The following is a 19,637-nucleotide window of genomic DNA, read 5'->3' as shown; positions in this document are numbered from 1 at the left end:
TATAACTGTATGACGACTCCATACATGTTTGTCCCGAGTCGGCCAGCGGCAGCGCGGTGAGTTTGCAAGAATTACTTCGCGCACACCCGCGTTCGCGATAGCGAGCTATTAGACTCCGCCCGCCAAGCAGTGGATTTTTTTTTGTGTATCGTCTTAATACTTTAAAATTAATTTTAATAAGAATGTTTCATGCAATATTTTAAGTTATTATATATAACTGTTTAACGTATGAGCTTTCATATTCTTTGTAGAACACAAAACGAATTTATGAATTTTATATCATTAAGCCGCACTGCAACAAGGTGCATCGGTGCATCATTCGATCAGCAATAGGATGTAGAGGAAGTTAAGTTATATTGCGTTCGACGTTCGTGCTTAGTCGGGATGCCTCGGCAACAGGTCGATTGCAATCTGAAAGCTGTCAAAATATTGGACCAATGGCGCAACATTTTTTAGCGAAGCGTACATTCACAAAACAAATCAGTTTATGCTTTCACTCGAGGTAAGATGCACGTCGAACGTTACCGGGATTTTCATATTTAAAAATTACGTGTTTTTATTTGAAACTGTATGCGTACTCGTACTTTATGTTTCATGGTTGATTAAAATGTGTTTCTATTGCTCACTCTAAGTAAGAATAGTTTTAAAGTTCGTAAGTTTTGGTGATGCAAGTGAAAATGAATGGTAAAAAGCATAGTGGAACGGGGACTTTCTCGTCCGACGGCATGAGAGCCGAAATTTTAAATCCGTTTGTACACAAATTGGAATTAGACAACACCTACGATAAAATCAGGGTAAGTGTATCTGTGAAATTATGTATCGACGAAACATTATTATTGTTTGCCTGTGAAGCTAGCATGTACATGTGCGCAGGCTCGGACGTAGAAAAGAAAATTATATAAAAACGATTCATGCATTATAATTTAATTTCTCGTGTAACAAGATATAGCAGAATTTATTGCGTTATAACACAATTATATTACATACAAAAAATGGACCGGTATTGTAGTAATATCTGGAAAATGAATCGCGCACGCCGCGAGCGTGTTCGATTCAAATTTGTTTGATATTTCATTCATGTTGAGCTAGATTTTCCAGACTAAAAAATCAATACTACCCTAATGTTAGGACTCAAAAGGATAGCGTAGCTCGGCAGTTACTTCATACAAGGGAATACGAATAAGGATACAGCTAGGTACCTATGTACCTATTTTATTTTTCGCGACAATCGCATCTTCGTAACAATAACAAAAAATATAAATTTTAACTGTTTCTGCTATTGTAATATTCTTACTAACATAAGAGCATAGGCATAAGTCTAGTCTACATTTATACGAGCGAGATTTAAAAAAATGTGCCGGCTTTTTGGTGAGAGCGAACTTTTCACTAAAATGAAATTTAAGTTAGGAAAACAAGTTAGATATCTTGTTTGAACATATAGGTAATAAATGTGAAAGTTTGTTGGCATGTTATAGCTAATCCTAAGAGCTAATCACATAATTTCGCGACATCCACAATAATCTTAATAGGTATTTCACTAATATTTTCTTCAAACTTGACATTGATGCATTGGCGAATTTACCCTTTTACCTACCTGTGTACACTTTTATTTAATTTATAGGTAGTTCATTGTTTACAAAAAAAAACTTATGTACCTACGATTTTGAATTTCGAACGACGCGGAAGGCTAGGAGTGGGTAGGTCCCGACGCAGACGAAAGGATTTTCCTTCTTTATTTTGGACCTACGCAGATTAAAAATTGTCCCAAATTTTTCATCATAGACTAGGTATACAACTGGGTTCTATGATGGGACAAATCGTTGACAAATCGATCACTTGCAATAGCTGACATAGGTACCTATGTTCCGTCTTTGAGGATACAAAAAAAAGAACGCAAAGAACAAAATTAAGACGCGGACGTTGCTATCATAAATTTATAACGGTAACATTGTATCGATCGACTTATATTATACCGAGATGCAGTAACTCTAAAAATAAACACTGCTAATACTCTACGCGGAAGGTTAACATGTGTTTGTAAATAATAATAAATACCTACTTACACCTGTTAAAAAAAATCTAAAATAGGTACCTATATTTACATAAACACATAGAATTATTGTTTTGCCACTGATCCTTCATATGTGTATAAATTTTGAATGAAATCTGTACGTTTAAAGTTTAAAATGGGTCAAAATCGAGTCTAAAGGAGTCTGTTACATACAAGCATTATAGTGAAGCTATTATAAGCATGTTAAAAAAGAAAAGATTGGTACATATTTGTAATTATGTGTAAGAGATATTCTTTACAAAGCGTGGCCCAAATATTATAATGACTAGCTAACGACTTCATGCGCATACGCATGTGTACAATGTAATTTAATTTTGGCAGAAGTAATTATTTTTTTATAAAAAGTACGTAGCTGGCACGTCCTATCTAATACGTGTCGCTGAAATTTTTGTTGTAATTTAGCCAACTCTTTTGGAATTGGAAATAATCCGCATCAAAGCTAGAATACCGATAAAATAAATACATACATCGATTTTAACTTTCATCGTCATAGTAGGCAAAGAATAAAATATAATATTTTTACACCTTTTTAAATATTATTTGATAATATGGCTTTTCTATGAAGAATATTTCTTGCGCTATCGTTATGTCTATAGAAATCTACAAGGATGTAATAATTACCTATAATAGTAGATATTGGGTAAGGCAAGGCAAATGTCCATGTTTTGAGAGAGATGAAAATGCAATCTTCAATTAAATCATTTTCGCAAGTAAATTTTCTAAAAAGCTTTCTCAGTTCTTAGAATTTGAGCAACATGTTTACTAATTTTACTTTATTGCGCTCAGTGCTATAATTTTTTTTGTAACCTGAGAGGCCGGTATTCTTAAGTGGATAAAAAAATACAACATAGAAAAATTGTACTAAAAATAGTACATAATAAGTCATATCACTCCTTCCCCGGGGGCCGTGGGTATCTTTGGAAGATTTCCCCACTATAAAAAAAAAAAAAAAAAAAAGGGAGTGATCTCTTATCAGGCAAGCAAATTGATCTCAAACATACCTACCTAGATATTAAAAAGGACGTCGGCGACGTCGGCTACAATGGATACTAATAACAAACAAATAATTTAATACAATGCTAAATATACAAAATTGCCATTATTGCCATCCAGTCTACAATAGAAACTCTATTAAAAAATTGCTCTTTTGCCCTATTTGCACCTAGACCAGTAAATAAAGGTAGTTACATTGTTTGCTTATATTACTTACTCCATTTGCTCTTACACAGTTAGCTTCGCTTTAAGTAGGTGTAGTGGTACTTGTGATACATTACGTGTGGACAAAAAGCTTCGAAAGCTTTTTTCTCCGAACTTCAATACCTGAGCTAGGTCTTTCTTCAGGTCTTTTAGTTTTTTCGAGAGGCTATGGAAACGAAACGGTTAATACCTACCTACAATCTACACGTACTTTTTTTCTCAAAAAGTAGACGATGCCATGATGAAAGTGGACTAGATGGCAAAATGTATGCTCACATGTCTAGGTCATAACTCATCTACATATCGAAAGATGCAAAATCACGTCATTATAATATTTATTTTGTGTGAAAGGGGAAGAGACATATGTATAAAATTATTGCATAGAAACCTTATGCGTATGATTTTGTATTCTTATATTAACAAACCAAAATTGATTTCACTATAAAAACTCAAAGAAGGATGCAATATAATTTACAATTTTGGCAATTACTGCACATAATTTGCAGTTTATTTTGATGTACTCATACTATTATTATTTCGGACAAAAAGTAATGAAGTTTGCGATTAAATTTACACAAAAACGTCATATGAAGACGTATTTTGTTTGTTCGTCCGTTTTTATAAAAGTTCAACGATCGCTTTGTTTGCTTAATTTATCAGGCCATATAATATTATTTCTCACTAGCTTCCGCCCGCGACTCCGTCCGCGCGGATGTCGGTCTTCGCGTGGATGGTTTATTTCTCCATTTTGAGTAACTCTGACAATGACATCTTATAAATATCTATTGGACCCAAATACGGCTAGGCCTATAATAATACGCAACGTGTTCGCGGTTCTACAGAACAACGTCTATGGATAAAACTGAAAAATATAGATTAATTTTTTTTCTACGTATTTTTCCAGGATAAAAAATATCCTATTTTACGCCCAGGATAATAAGGTATAATTATACCAAGTTTCATCGAAATCGAACCGGTAGTTTTCACGTGATGTCTTCACATACAGACAGACAGACAGACAGACAGACAGACAGACAGACAAAAATTTTTTTATTCACATATTTGGGTTTGGTATCGATCCAGTAACACCCCCTGCTATTTATTTTTTCAATATTTTCAATGTACAGAAATGACCCTTCTACAGATTTATTATATGTATAGTAATAGAAATTACACGCGAGACTGGGTTAAATATTAGTTTGAAATGTAATTAGAATGTACTGCGATTCTACACAGCTACCTAATTGATTAACAAATCGCAGCAAGTCAACGACTATTAGCAAAGTGAAGGTAGTTGGGTCGAACGTCGTATTAACAGCGTCCGAACCCCTAGGCACGATTCGTACGAATGCGCGCCGAGTCAAAGGAAAGCGGCAATTTATAGTATGCGACAGCTAAGCATGTTCTGACAGGTGACAGTGACAGCTATATTGACAACTATTCATCCAAAAAAATATTAAATCAAAAGTTACGTCTAACACGGCCATACTGACAAACGTACGTCCTCGTACGCCTTTTTTCGTATTACAATACAACGGTAGTTCATCTCGGGTTTTCAAAAACACACTGCCTCGGCCACACTGACCATACTTTTCTACGCACTCGTTAGTAAAACAGCGACTAGACAATACCTCAACGCTCAAATCCGACTAGCGAGTCAACTCACTACGGACATACAGACGGCGACTTGACGGTATATCTACGCTCGTACGACTAGTGAAATACATCACTACGATACGTCAGCGACTAGACAATACCTCAACGCTCAAATCCGACTAGCGAGACAACTCACTACGGACATACAGACGGCGACTTGACGGTATATCTACGCTCGTACGACTAGTGAAATACATCACTACGATACGTCAGCGACTAGACAATATCCAACGCTCAAATCCGACTAGCGAGACAACTCACTACGGACATACAGACGGCGACTTGACGGTATATCTACGCTCGTACGACTAGTGAAATACATCACTACGATACGTCAGCGACTAGACAATACCTCAACGCCAGGGTTCGACTAGCGATTTGAATCACTACGAGCCAATAACACTCATCGTCAAAAAAATTCGGCACATGCTTCGGGACACCACTCGCCACGCCAGGGCACCATATTATGCTGTTCCGCGGCTTAAATCTCCTTTCCGTAGTCACCACAACGAGTTTCAACTCGTATCGACCACTAGGCAGGATTTTCACTACTTCGTAGGGCCCTCGCATCCCTGAATCTAATTTACCTGTGAACTGAGAGGTTTTTATTACAAACACTGGACCGCAGCCCAGATAGCACACACAATTTCTTCGATGGACTACATTCCCGTTACAATAATCCACGTAACAAACTTTTACTTTACACAACGCACGAAAAAAAAACAAATGCCAGTTACAAAACTACGTAAACATAAACACATTTAAAAATAGTGGGCTTGAATTCTATCCCAATTCTGATAATAGAAATTACACGCGAGACTGGGTTAAATATTAGTTTGAAATGTAATTAGAATGTACTGCGATTCTACACAGCTACCTAATTGATTAACAAATCGCAGCAGCCAGCAAGTCAACGACTATTAGCAAAGTGAAGGTAGTTGGGTCGAACGTCGTATTAACAGCGTCCGAACCCCTAGGCACGATTCGTACGAATGCGCGCCGAGTCAAAGGAAAGCGGCAATTTATAGTATGCGACAGCTAAGCATGTTCTGACAGGTGACAGTGACAGCTATATTGACAACTATTCATCCACAAAAATATTAAATCAAAAGTTACGTCTAACAATAGATTATTTGATCTATAGACTCGACTTATGTAAAGTTAAACGAACTTCGATTAGAACGATTAGTTCATGGTATTCTACAATTTTCGTTCGTTTAATATATTTTAAACTGCGATACTGTTAAATAAGTTTGAAGTTAATTTATTTAAAGGTATATTAATTATTTTTGCAGGAACACCATTAAATTTTCATACAATGAGACTAAAGCATGATTTATGCCACACCGTTTCGCGAACGGGCCGTGCCCCGTCCGGGGCTCGTTCAAACATTATTGTATACTTTTTGTATGAAGAGATTCATATTATTTCATGCCTGACCGTGGCTCGACCGTGCACGGACGGGCCACGGCGTAGAAATGTTGATGGATTTTGTTTCATTTGTAATTTGTATCCCGGCTCCCGCACCACAGAGAATAGTTACTGCCCGCACGGCCCGGTCCCGGCACGGTGTAGCGTGAAACGCTTTTATATGTATAATTAATTAGGAAAAGGGTTTTATTTTAAAATGAAAGGCCTTAGAATTTTTATAAATCGTATTTTATTCGTTTTTGCCTTTATTTTTTCGTTTTTTAAAACTTTTATGTTGCAGCTTACATATTTGAATAAGTTCAAACTTCTATGTAATTGTAGAATTGGTGTATTGGCTAAATATAGTACTAAAATATGTAAAGGAAATGACTCAGCCAGCTCTTTTCGTCTGCGATCACAAATAGCTCTAATTTTCAGAACATTCGAACCAAATTCACTGGTCCGTGGTTGTTATTATAATATATCTAACGATGCTATCATGCTCCGGCTCACTAAATAACATACATATTACGATAAAAATTATAGCTTAAAATGTATGCATTTCTTATAACTATAGTGTGAAATTGAATTACAATTTGCCACGCCTAATTATAACGGTATGAGGTACCTATTAGAGATGCAAGAATATAAAAGTAACAAAAGTGGTTTCAAGGAAGTAGTTATCGGATGAATGTTAATCATTTATAGAGATAAGAAAGATTAGAACTCTCGAATAAACAACTAACGTTTTGACGTGGCTTCTCTTGCCTGCACCTCATTCTGCTACTATACTTTGTAATTTGTATATCCCATTTGACTGTCTTTAAAATATTTTGTGTAAAGAACCAATATTTTAAGGTTCTATCTAATTTCTCCTTATACTAGCTGTGCCATGTGGTTTTGCCCGCATTGCTCCGCTCCTATTGGTCTTATCGTGATGATCTATAAGCCTTTATCTAGCCTTACTCGATAAATGGACCATCTAGCGGTAAAATAATTTTTAATATCGGACCCGTAGTTTTTAAGATTAGCGCGTTCAAATAGCAAACAAACACACCTATAATATTAAGTAGATTATTAGATAGATTAGAAAACGTAAACTAATATGGTTTGTGTATACTTATAAAGTTACTAGATTTCCGCCCGCGGCTTCGCCCGCGTTTGCAAAGGAAAACCCGCATAGTTCCCGTTCCCGTGGGATTTCCGGGATAAAAACTATCCTATGTGTTAATCCAAGTTACCCTCTATATGTGTGCTAAATTTCATTGTAATCGGTTCAGTAGTTTTTACGTGAAAGAGTAACAAACATCCATACATCCGTACATCTATACATCCATACATCCATACATCCTTACAAACTTTTGCCTTTATAATATGTATTAGATAACCAAGGATATCATACTGCATACAACTTTAACAGTAATCACATTGTAAATGCATGGACAATACGTTAATACGAAAATCGTCAAGGCAAATTATCCCAAAGTGCCAAACCAAAACAACTTTCCCTCGATGGCAATGGAACAATTTCGCATGGAAAGCCTACCGTCATACCGTGACGCAGGTCATCGTTGTACATTGTTAGAATTGTTCAGTTTATTGCATTTTTAACGGATTTAAAGCGTGATTTTTTTCCATGGAACTTGGAAGTATAAACAAATGAGTTATTTATGATCATGCTCTGCTCTACGTCAAATGTGGTCATTGACTTAGATAAACTTTTGGTAGGATGAATAAAACCTGGTTTAAATCCGTGAAAAATGTGCATTGCGTTGTTTGATTCCTACTACTATTTACGATACACATTCCTTAGAATATTCACTTATTTGGAGAAGTTAAAACTTTCTAAACAAACTCCAAAGATTCGAGGTGCAAATCAAAATACCTGTTATAGCAATACCAATACAACTAGTTTCATTCATAATACGGCGTGGTGTAAAAGCAATTCGTTTAATGTGATTGAAATCATCGCAATTGGTGTCAAGTCCGTATTCCAAATAAATAAAACAAATGAAGTTTATAATATATTAATAATAAATATTTAATTGTGTTGTAGTATTTACATAGAACCTTTGTTTATGGTACCGTAATATGCTATTGACAGAAAAACGATGCAACAAACGTTGTAAAAAAATGTGTTGTCTATGCCAGCCTTATGCCAGCTTTCTTCGGGCGAAGGAAATTTATAAATCGGTTTAGTTCCAACAAAAAAAATCTTTTACTTTTTTATAATATTATAGTGAACAGGGAAAATAAATCTAATTTTGAAAGCTAGCGTCGTTTACGTAAACGCTGAGTAAAAATACAGAAAAAGTTTTTATAAATTAATTGGCTATTTCATTCCTGCAGCGACTAACTAACTAAGTTTTAGCAATCCAATTATTTATTGCAATATTCAATTTAAACGGAAAAATGATCTAAAAAATTGTAGTTTAGATTTGTGAACTTTTGACAAAATGAAAAATATTTTTCCCCCAAATATTACAAAGCATGATGAATTATAGCGTGTAACCTCATGCCTGTATCCCTGCCTTGGGAGTGTAATATATGGGCTGATGAAGAAGATGATGATTATTAATAATGCACTACTATTTAAAAAAGTACTTCAAACCTCGTCATTATTCTGTATTCTGGTAGTAAAGTAAAAATTTTGTTGTATAATGTAGGTACCTACCTATACGTGTTCCTACTCCGCTTTCTATCATTTAAAATTCATTGATCGATCCTTTGTGCTTCTATAGAATTTTCCAGAACCTATTGAGGAAGAGAGCAGTGTAAGTAATAACATTGTATAACGTACTCCATCGGTTAGAAAACACGTTACTTTCTTTAGTTGCGTAATAGTTGGATATCACAATAATTTGTACGCAATGTTGGTACACATGCTTGTATGATTTGGGCTATGTTGGTAAAGACTAAAGGAATGTGTTGAATTAATAAAGGTGATTAATTAAACGCATTTCTTGTTTGACACAATTGTTTACAAAATTATAGTCTGAGTTAGGATCAAACATGATTTTGAATAGGTACCTACTTAATCTGTTATTACGAGCTGCGCTCCGCGGTTTCACCCGCGTGACTCCGCTCCTGTTGGTCTTAGCGTGATTTTATATAGCCTATAGCCTTCCTCGATAAATGGGCTATCCAACACCGAAATAATTTTTCAAATCGGACCAGTAAGTTCTTGAGATTAGCTCATTCAAACAAATAATCTCTTCATCTTTATAATCTTTCTTCTTATACATATATAAAATTCTCGTGTCACAATGTTAGTCTGCATACTCCTCCGAAACAGGTGGACCGATTCTCATGAAATTTTCTGTGCATATCGGGTAAGTCTGAGAATCGGCCAACATCTATTTTTCATATGTACCACGGGCGAAGACAGGGCGGACCGCTAGTATTAGTATAGATTAGTATAGTTACCGCAATTGCAATAACTTCGCCACTTTAAGGGATTGAATTAAATAAACTTACTTATTATTTGTCGGAAACAGTAGCATTTTATCAATAGAAAGGCAATTGAATCTTATCAAGAATCTTCAAGTTTCTGACAAAGATTACAATGAAGAGAAAACGTATCGAAAGGCTCTTATATTCTATTGATAAGATAAAAGTGATGAGATATAGAATAAGTATTAGACCAGCTATACAAAATGACGACGATTAAATATTATGTAAGTATTTTTTTATGAAACTCAGGAAAATGGCCGCTTCATCCATATTAAGCTTGTTCAAATAAAAAAAGTTTTATTTTAACCCCAGCTAAACCTAGTGATAACAGATAAACTGATAAAGTACACAGATGAACATAATTACAGGAACAAAATGTTAAATTCAATAAAGTGCGTAATATATTTTTTATATTTAAAAGTACATACATAGAAAAATATTTTAACTTCCTATCTGTCTTTTTTTGTACCGTTCCTCTAAATATGTCCATGACTGTACCTATTAGTTCAAGTTCTAAATCATAAAACAAGCAAAAAACATGCAAAGAAAATTCCAGAAAAATTTACAATAATAATTAATTAAAACTCATGTTTATTCAAATTGTTAAGCATGCGTGAATTATTATTCAATATTTGTTATAAATCTGCTATAATGTGGGTTATGTAAGTATTTGGTTGTAAATAAGGAAATAACTCAACATAAAACAGCATTATACAGTATTAAGAGGTTATGCGAATTTTCTTACATTTTAACCTTGCCTTAAAATGACCCTTTTTCGTTTTAAATTCTCGTTTTGCAAGAACTCAAATATTCCTCGTACCGGCCAATTTTACTAGTAAGATATATATGAATTTAAATAGCTTCAAGTTATCCAGCACCAAAAGATCAGAATTCTGATATTAGCCAAGTAACTTTTTACTTTGAAAGCCAGAGTAGCGGCCAATCTTACGGCCAATCATATAAAAAATCTAGACAATCAGCAATCATCGATCATTATTGGCTATATGTTGGCAACCTAATGGCAATCAAAAGCAAATTACTTGAAAATAAATAAAAATCTAACTACGACATGTAAATTACCGTTCAATCAAGTGACCGCATAAGGCATCTATGAATGTGGGTTATGCATAAATTAATAAACTAGATATAGAAAAACTGTTAAAATGTACGACACATGATTTGTTATTTCTAGATAGTGTATAATATAAATTTATACCGTTATAACTTAGCGTTATAACATACTATTGTATGTTATAACGCTAAGTTACCGCAATTACCTATACATCTTATTAGATGTATAGGTAATTGCGGTTTATTTGTGATGTGGCGCGTGTTTATATGCTAAAAACTAGCTTCCGCCCACGACTTTGTACGTTCCTCCCCGTTTTTCCCCGTTCCCGCAAGAATTTCGGGAAATCCTTTCTTAGCGGATGCCTACGTCCTAACATCTACCTGCATGCCAAATTTCAGCCCGATAGATCACTATATCAGTCACCTTTGAGTTTTATATATACCTATAGATAGATTTAAACAAACAGTTGTGTTTATATTTTTATTTTATACACAGAAAAAAAAACCTTGCTTAATAAATATTATTTAACACGTATTTACTAACAAAACATCGTATAATTATTAGTTTCTGAAACATACAACTTCTGTAATAAGTTTTTCTGTAATTATTTGTACATTAAACTCTCACTATTAATATTGTATGAAATTATTCATTTGCACATTTCGATTTAGTAAATAATATCATCAAGATATATATAGGTACACTATCCGTAAACAAAATATTACAATTCTTTTTCAACGCAAGAACTAATACCGATGCATAAACTATACAGTTTCTAAGCAACAATATTACAAATGTATACGCGCCTCGTAATTCAATAATTGTTTCTAATTTGTGACCTCCATGCCGCGGTCAAGACCGGATTTCAAACTTCAGAAGGCCAGTCTACACGCAACAGCGAAATGGCTACGGACGCAAGTGCCAAAGAGTATTTTTAAATAATTTGACCGAAGTGCAGTTGTAACTGAGAGCGTGTGGGTTTGTGTAAAACTAGATTACATCATTTGTTATTGAGATAAATATAAAGATCCTACACGATCCTATGTATCTTGTTTTAAAAGAACATGTCAGGAATCATCAGTAAATATGGATGGTTGGATGAATTGCTTATGCGTGTAAACGTAAAAGTGGTCGAGAAATTTTTGAAGGATAGAAAAAATCAATCATAATAGATCAATTCGATATAGCATGGATAGCATTTGAATGCTATAAAACTAAAAAGCAACAAAACCGGCCAAGTGCGAGTCGGGCTCGCGCACAAAGGGTTCCGTAGCAGCAAATATAATAAATTACAGTTAAATCAACCTATCTCAAAAACTATAAGAGATACTTTGATCAAACCAAAAATCGTTGAAAGAGTTAATTAGCATGCATCACCTCTATTTTTTTTAGAATTTTATACCCCGTAGTTATAAAAATAGAGGGGGGGGGACATACTTTTTACGACTTTGAGAGCTGATATCTCAAAAACCGTTCACTTTAAGAAAAATGTTTTTTAGAAAACTTTATATCATTTTAAAAGACCTTTCCATTGATACCCCACACGGGTATGTACATCGAAAAAAAAAATTTCATCCCTCAGTTACATGTATGGGGGGCCCCACCCCCAATTCTTTTTTTTACTATTTAGTGTCATATTTTTGTAGCGGTTCATACAACACATATTCCCATCAAATTTCATCACTGTAGTACTTATAGTTTCCGAGTAAATCGGCTGTGACAGACGGACAGACGGACAGACGGACAGACGGACATGACGAAACTATAAGGGTTCCGTTTTTGCCATTTTGGCTACGGAACCCTAAAAATGGTTGTTGGATGAAATGCAGCTAAGATATTTTATAGATGTTATGACCTTCCAAAACCTGCCTCGCAAATCTAGATTCTAGATTAATTTCATCTGAGACATAATATTCTGGTTTAAGCTACTTTTTATATGGGTGCTGATACTTACTTGATAAATTAGAAAACGCCAGTTGGCCTATAATAAGAAAACTGTATATTTTACGTAAATATGTCTATATGAGCACCAGACTATACAAAGCATAATGAATTCAAATAATTAATTGCTAATCCCTTATGTTTTGAATATTTTTTGGAATGATTTGTGCATTAGTGTAATTCCGGATTACGGGGTAAATCCAATAATGTTAAATTCATACGTAACTACTAGTGATTGATTAAACTAATATGAATGCTATTATTATTAAACCCGTGTATTTTCATGCGATACCTTCACGATGCCCTCTCAATTACCTGCTTGTATGTAATGTAGGAATATGGAACTTGTAGGATATATCCCTAGCCATAATCATAGTCACTAATTACTCTGTCATTTCAAATAACTCATATAGGTATATTTATTTGCAGACGGCGATCTTCACGGTGATCCTGCTGCCATTCCGAGTGATCGTGATATGCTACCTGATCGTGACAGCATGGTTCCTCGCGTGTATCGGCTTGTATGGTCTGAGCGAGGAGGACTTGAGGAGCAAACCTATGACTGGATGGAGAAGGTATACTTCTTTCTAATGATTTAGGTTATATCGTGTTATGTCTTTCCTGTGACCCTTCACAGGTTACTTACACTTATAGGTTTATGGAAAAACGTGAAAGCAATTCAAATATTAAATAAATAATTAAATTTGTCCATTTTATGTTTTACAATTAATGTAAGACAGTGGGTCCCATACTAAGACTGACTTATAATCTAACTACCAATGCTACTAGTTTTTAGGGATGGTGGTGATCACTTAACATCAGGTGGTCTACTACTGCTTGCTCTTTCTTAAAATAAAGCATAAAAAAAGAAATTATTTAGTCTCATACAAATTAAATAAGTTTGTAAAGTAATATATTTCATAATTGGTCCTTCGAGGATTTTCATAATAGAATTGTTGCTATTGCGTTATTATGAAGATGCAATGAATATAATTGTTAAATATATATTGCATCTAATATGCATTAGATATTACACTTTGTGGAATTAATGTAGGCTTAATTTTATATTTTAGGTCAAGTTAAATAGTGTTCGTTTCAAGTATGACTCATAAAATTGAGCTATAAAAATTAACAGTTTCGATAATGACTCATTATCTTCTAATATCATTACGAAGAATGCTAATCTTGAGATTATACCTAATATGATATCAAAAAGTAGTTTTCGGAAATATCGTCAAATAATGCACATAATCTATATTACTCTTCATTATCTAGGTCGCAATAAAACATAGTTAATGTGTCTCCTTAAGATTAATTTCTAGAACAAACGATTTAACCGTATTTTAGAGGCTCTTCCTTATTTACGGAAAATATCTGCAAATATTAAGGAATTGTTCAAGGTTTGGTATGATTTTTTAAAAGGTTACTTCCTTCTTACATTTTTCTGTAGATCAATCTAGACTTTTTAAAGAACTAGTTTACGCGACATTGCACTCGAGATATGCATTATTTTACCTTGGATTTGTTAATGTTAATTCTATTATGAAATAGCTTATTATCTCATTACGAAGGAGAACTGAGACATTAATTTTTATTATGTAAGGATGGATCGATTGTTTTCTTTTATTATCGATAGAAACGATCGTAATCTACTCATATTACAGGAACATAATATATGTATATTTTACTATTCATGTACATTTTGATAAGAAAATAGGATTTATTTAGACAATGCGGATTTGCAGGTAAAAGCTTTTTGTTCTATTTTCTCTCGTGATATTTTATTATATTTTCTCATATTATTATGACATATCATACCTATTCTTGTATGTAGGTACCATATTACCAAAAGGTAATTAATTGCATGTTTTATTTTCGACCGTTGATTACCTGTTATAAGATAACCTATAGTAAGATTAGTGTAATTTTATAGTTTTCTTATCAGTCCCTGATACTGATAGTTCAATACATTATTTACACTCAACGTCCCATTAAGTTCATATACAGGCTGTTTAATTTCACTCGATCCATCAAAGTGAGCGGTTCAAATTGCCCTCACAAAGTTTAGTGTTAAATGGAATTGTCAATCAGAAATGCAATTAGCTGAACGGTGAATGAAAAAGCTGGTGATTACAATCAGATAAATTCGGATCAAATTGATTTGTTCTTATCAGAGAGAGTATTGAAAAATGTACATATTTGGGTGGTCAAAGTTTTCATTAGGGTGAGACCTGATCTTTTATATCTATGTTTTTTGCTATTGCCACCTTTATTTATATTAAAAGTCTGATCTAGTGTTTAACGATAGGATTCAGGAGCATAAGGATTATTAATGATAGATACCTTAGGACTATGGCGATTGCAATGTACAATATTCACTAAGATTAGGTACATGAGCTGATGGTGTTGTTCGTATGATACTTTGTCAATCTTCCACGATATTGTAAATTCTCGGGTACAAGCTTGACCCAAATCGCGAAGAAGCATGCTTACTTACTTACTTAACTAGCTCTGCGACCCAAACAGAGTCTTGGCTTCCGACACGAGTTCACGCCATTTTTCTCGATCGCGCGCAGTTTCTTGCCATGCCATTGCGAAGAAGCATGCGCTCAACAACTATTTCTGAAGATGGCGTACTAATTAAATTTCCTCTTAACTTTATGCTATAAGTCTCGTAAGTCTGGTTATTTTCCAGTAAATGGAAGGAATTTACTTCTGGCAGACCTCCACTAACTTTCAAGGTACAGGTAACTCACGAGATGTAGGTAGATAATATGTAGAAATCTCACTCGTGTTTAATTAACATTGGTAATATGTTGTAGTAATTAGGAAAGTTAATCGAGAACTTCAAACGTTAGTAAATGAAGGCACGTATAGAACTTTAAATATAAAAGTAAATATTCAAGTACAAGTTGGGTAGGTAAATGCTCAAGCTCTTATTATGATTAAGGAATTTATTATTAACTAGCGGTCCGCCCCGGCTTCGCCCGTGGTACATATTTACGTTTTCTCTACATAAAAACCATCCTCGTACTTCAAGGAATATAATAAAAAAAGAATTATCGAAATCGGTTCAGCCGTTCTCGAGTTATGCGCTTACCAACACATTTTGGGATTCATTTTTATATTATAGATTTCGTCTGACCTTCAAAATTAAGAGTGACGTTGGAGTTTTAATTACATATAATATAACTGCAAAATATAATGCGGTTGTTAACCACGGTCATGAATGTAATAACTATATCATTTTTAAGCAGGCCAAGCTCATATGTCGAAATAAAAAAATTTCATATTTTTTGAAACTTAAGAGATTTTGAAATTTCAGTAGAACTGGTTCTATAGCCTCGTGAATAGCACATACTTTCAAAGTATTTCCTTACTCACTTATTAAAAGAAACAACATTTTGATAATTGCTTTATTATAGAGCTATTTATGATAGTAATCATTGTTTTAATAACAATGGACGTAATCTAACAGCATTATGATAATCGGCAGTACTTCGTATCATAGGAATTTTAGAGTTTTTTGAACTTATAGTACCTAATTTTACTGTTATACTAGTACAGAATTTTACGCAAGAAAATGCAGTTTCGTCTTTCTTCACTGGAATATTTTCTTATAAGCTTTATAGATGTCTTTATAAGGGTTGAGACTTGGGATTGAAGCCCTATAAACTTTCTCAAACTTTAGATGATTTGCCTTAGCGGTTAATCGTCTAAACGAAGAGTTTTATAAGGCTATCCAAGTTGATCCTTTGTGTTCCAGCACTAGTAAGATGTCTTCTGTTGGGATTCGTTTATGAATTTATGTATTTTCTTTGAGATGGAATGTTGTTATAGGCACGAATTACACGAATTACGTTGTGAGTGATCATACTTTTTTGTAAATTGGCACGCTCTCTCAGGTACAGAATATTTCATCTCACAGTAGTAATCATATTGTTATTTTAGCAACATTGTTGTTGTCACGGGAATTGTTATGAATTGTTATTAAATTCCGTATCAAAACAACACCTATAGGTGTCATCAGGAACACAGGAACATGTTAATAGTAAGTAGTAACAGTTTATTTCTTCTTAAAATATTTCTCATTTTCATAATATATATTTTCATTTTGTAAAAGATTACAGTATCATTCCGTCAGAAAATAAATTTTATTGTTTATTTAAGAATTTTATCTAGTACTAGCGGTCCGCCCCGGCTTCGCCCGTGGTACATATTTCGCATTCCTATGTTCTTTCTCAGGGTCTAAATATTGTCTGTGCCAAATTTCATGAAAATCGGTCCAGTAGTTTATGCATGAAAATCAATACATACAAATCCATACATAATTACAAACCTTTCCTCTTTATAATCTTATATCTCTTATATATAAAATTCTCGTGTCACAATGTTAGTCTGCATACTCCTCCGAAACGGGTGGACCGATTCTCATGAAATTTTCTGTGCATATCGGGTAAGTCTGAGAATCGGCCAACATCTATTTTTCATATGTACCACGGGCGAAGCCGGGGCGGACCGCTAGTATTAGTATAGATATCGGACGCATCGGTCTATAACTATATTTTCATTTTGTAAAAGATAGTATCATTCCGTCGGAAAATAAATTTTATTGTTTAGTTAAGAATTTTATCTATTACTAGCGGTCCGCCCCGGCTTTGCCCGTGGTACATATTTCGCATTCCTATGTTCTTTATCAGGGTCTAAATATTGTCTGTGCCAAATTTCATGAAAATCGGTCCAGTAGTTTATGCATGAAAACTATACATACATACATACATACATACATACATAATTACAAACCTTTCCTCTTATTAATATTAGTATAGATATCGGACGCATCGGTCTATAACTAAGCCTGTATGCGTTTAATCTAAGAGAAGTCTGTGTAATATACAATGACCGCAATCATATCATGACCTTTGGATTTGCAGGCTTTTGTTCTATTGTCTTATATCTGAGCTTAATTCTTTGTTCGCGTCTAGTGCAGAAATTAGTAGCTTTCGTATAAAAATACCCTTATTTTTCTGTAGTGTTTGTTGAGAGCAATTTTGTTACGCGACGTGGATATACTCGCGGTATTTCTGTAACGAAGTATTGTTACAGATACAAATTGTATGCAGTGTAATAAAATTAATGAAATACGGATGGAATATACTCCATGATTAATCAGGTGGCCTAATTGATAAACTGAAAAATGTACGTACAAACTTAGTAGTGTAAACTAGATAATTGTTATCAATTTTAGTTAGCTTTGCATTAGAAATTCTGTTATGTACATACTTATACGAATAATTGTTTATGTTACGGTTTTCGTTTTCTATAATAACAACGTTCAACTAACAATATTCAGTTTAACAATTTACTAGAAAGCCTGATTGACGCAACCCAACTCATTTGAATCATAAACCAACAGAATAATGAGGTTTATTGATACAAAGCATACATTGCTTCATTTATACCAATCCTGTCATATCAGACTGAACAAAAGCAGCGATGTATTAGTGGCCTTGAATGCGCCACAATTCGCACGGCTATTGTATGCAGTTTTAACCTTAATACAAGTGGAGATTGAAGCGATGTCTCGAATCACTTTGTAGATCTAAACTCGATTATGTACTAGCTTGTGTCATTGACACTAATGATTGATGTCTCTAGCTATCTCCTTGGTTAGAAATGTTCTAAGATTGTAAATTCACAATTCGTGTTTCATGTTAATGTACCAATATCTTGAGAATAAAGAATTCGTTTATTCAAGCAAAGAGTTAACCTAACCTTAGAGCTAAATACAATTATACCGTACTATAATATTATTCTTTTCCGTTTATAATAACTTAAATATATGTTTACTTTTCGCTCAAAATATTTTCAGTTATAAAATAGTCATCACCTTGTTACTCACGATAAACAATATTACCTTACACTATCATTACATTTTGAACTACTTTTACCTGGAAGCTAAGTACATAATGTGTTTATGACAAAATGATAGGGCGTTATTTATTTTATTTAATAGAGTTTTATTACAATGGTCATTGTTGTCGGAATCAGTTTTGTAAGGTATTGTGATACTTGACCTTCATTCTTTAATTCAAAAGTAACTTTCCTAGTTTTTACTAAAAGAAAAATCGAATAAAAATACCATTACCAACAATTCATTACAACCAAGAGGGCATACCTAATTCTACATAATTAGGTACATGTATTGGTGAGTTAGTGTCAGTTCCACTAAATACAATTATGTACCAAAATATAATGTCAATCAAATTGAAATACAAACGAATGTACTGGGCATGTGTTGTTTACAGACATTGGCAATAAAAGCGTTCACGTGAATGAAGGGCCAATTAATTGTTTCCATTCATTGTTTACACGTGCGAAAAATGGACACGGTCACAAAATGGACACAAAATAGATACAGCGTACACCCACGTGGTGATATATTTGGTACTTTAAACGAATAACGCCTACTTTGTTTTTAGCTTTCATATACAGGGGTGGTGATTTGTAATATCTTATACGAAGGGTGGTTCTTTTATTTCTAACTATAAGAACATTTTAAAGAAAACCTTTCATAATTTTCAAAGGAAATAAAATTGATATCAAATAATTTTATTTCTGAATAGCTCAGAATTCATTAAAATGACTCACTGTATCAACTTTTTTTTGCATCGATCGATTTATAGATAGATCGATAATAGGCTCATAATCAACTATTTTTCATTCAACGGGATATAATAAAATCTATGTTCATAGGTTTTACAATTATTCATTATTATAGAATTGAGGTAGAAGATGAATTAATTTATATAAAGTAAAAAGGCATACAATAAATCA

The 19,637-nt window shown here is 33.7% G+C and overlaps 1 protein-coding gene across 2 annotated transcripts in view; it reads left to right on the top strand.

The window, feature by feature from the left end:
• Positions 1-479: 479 nt before the first annotated feature.
• The window catches only part of LPCAT (lysophosphatidylcholine acyltransferase), a 57,272-nt gene continuing 38,114 nt past the window's right edge, over positions 480-19,637 (top strand). For both annotated transcript variants that reach the window (XM_089701286.1, XM_089701287.1), the window contains exons 1-2: positions 480-794; positions 13,230-13,375. In XM_089701286.1, the coding sequence (XP_089557412.1) occupies positions 666-794; positions 13,230-13,375 (275 nt within the window). In that variant the 5' untranslated portion in view covers positions 480-665. The remainder of the gene's footprint in view (positions 795-13,229; positions 13,376-19,637) is intronic.

The sequence above is a fragment of the Colias philodice genome, chromosome 12 (assembly GCF_061535455.1).
Source record: "Colias philodice isolate Cphi_HAF_F1 chromosome 12, ilColPhil1 Martin Lab GWU primary, whole genome shotgun sequence".
Lineage (NCBI taxonomy): Eukaryota > Metazoa > Arthropoda > Insecta > Lepidoptera > Pieridae > Colias > Colias philodice.
The sequence above is the reverse complement of the archived record's forward strand: the minus strand, read 5'-3'. Positions and strand labels throughout refer to the sequence as shown.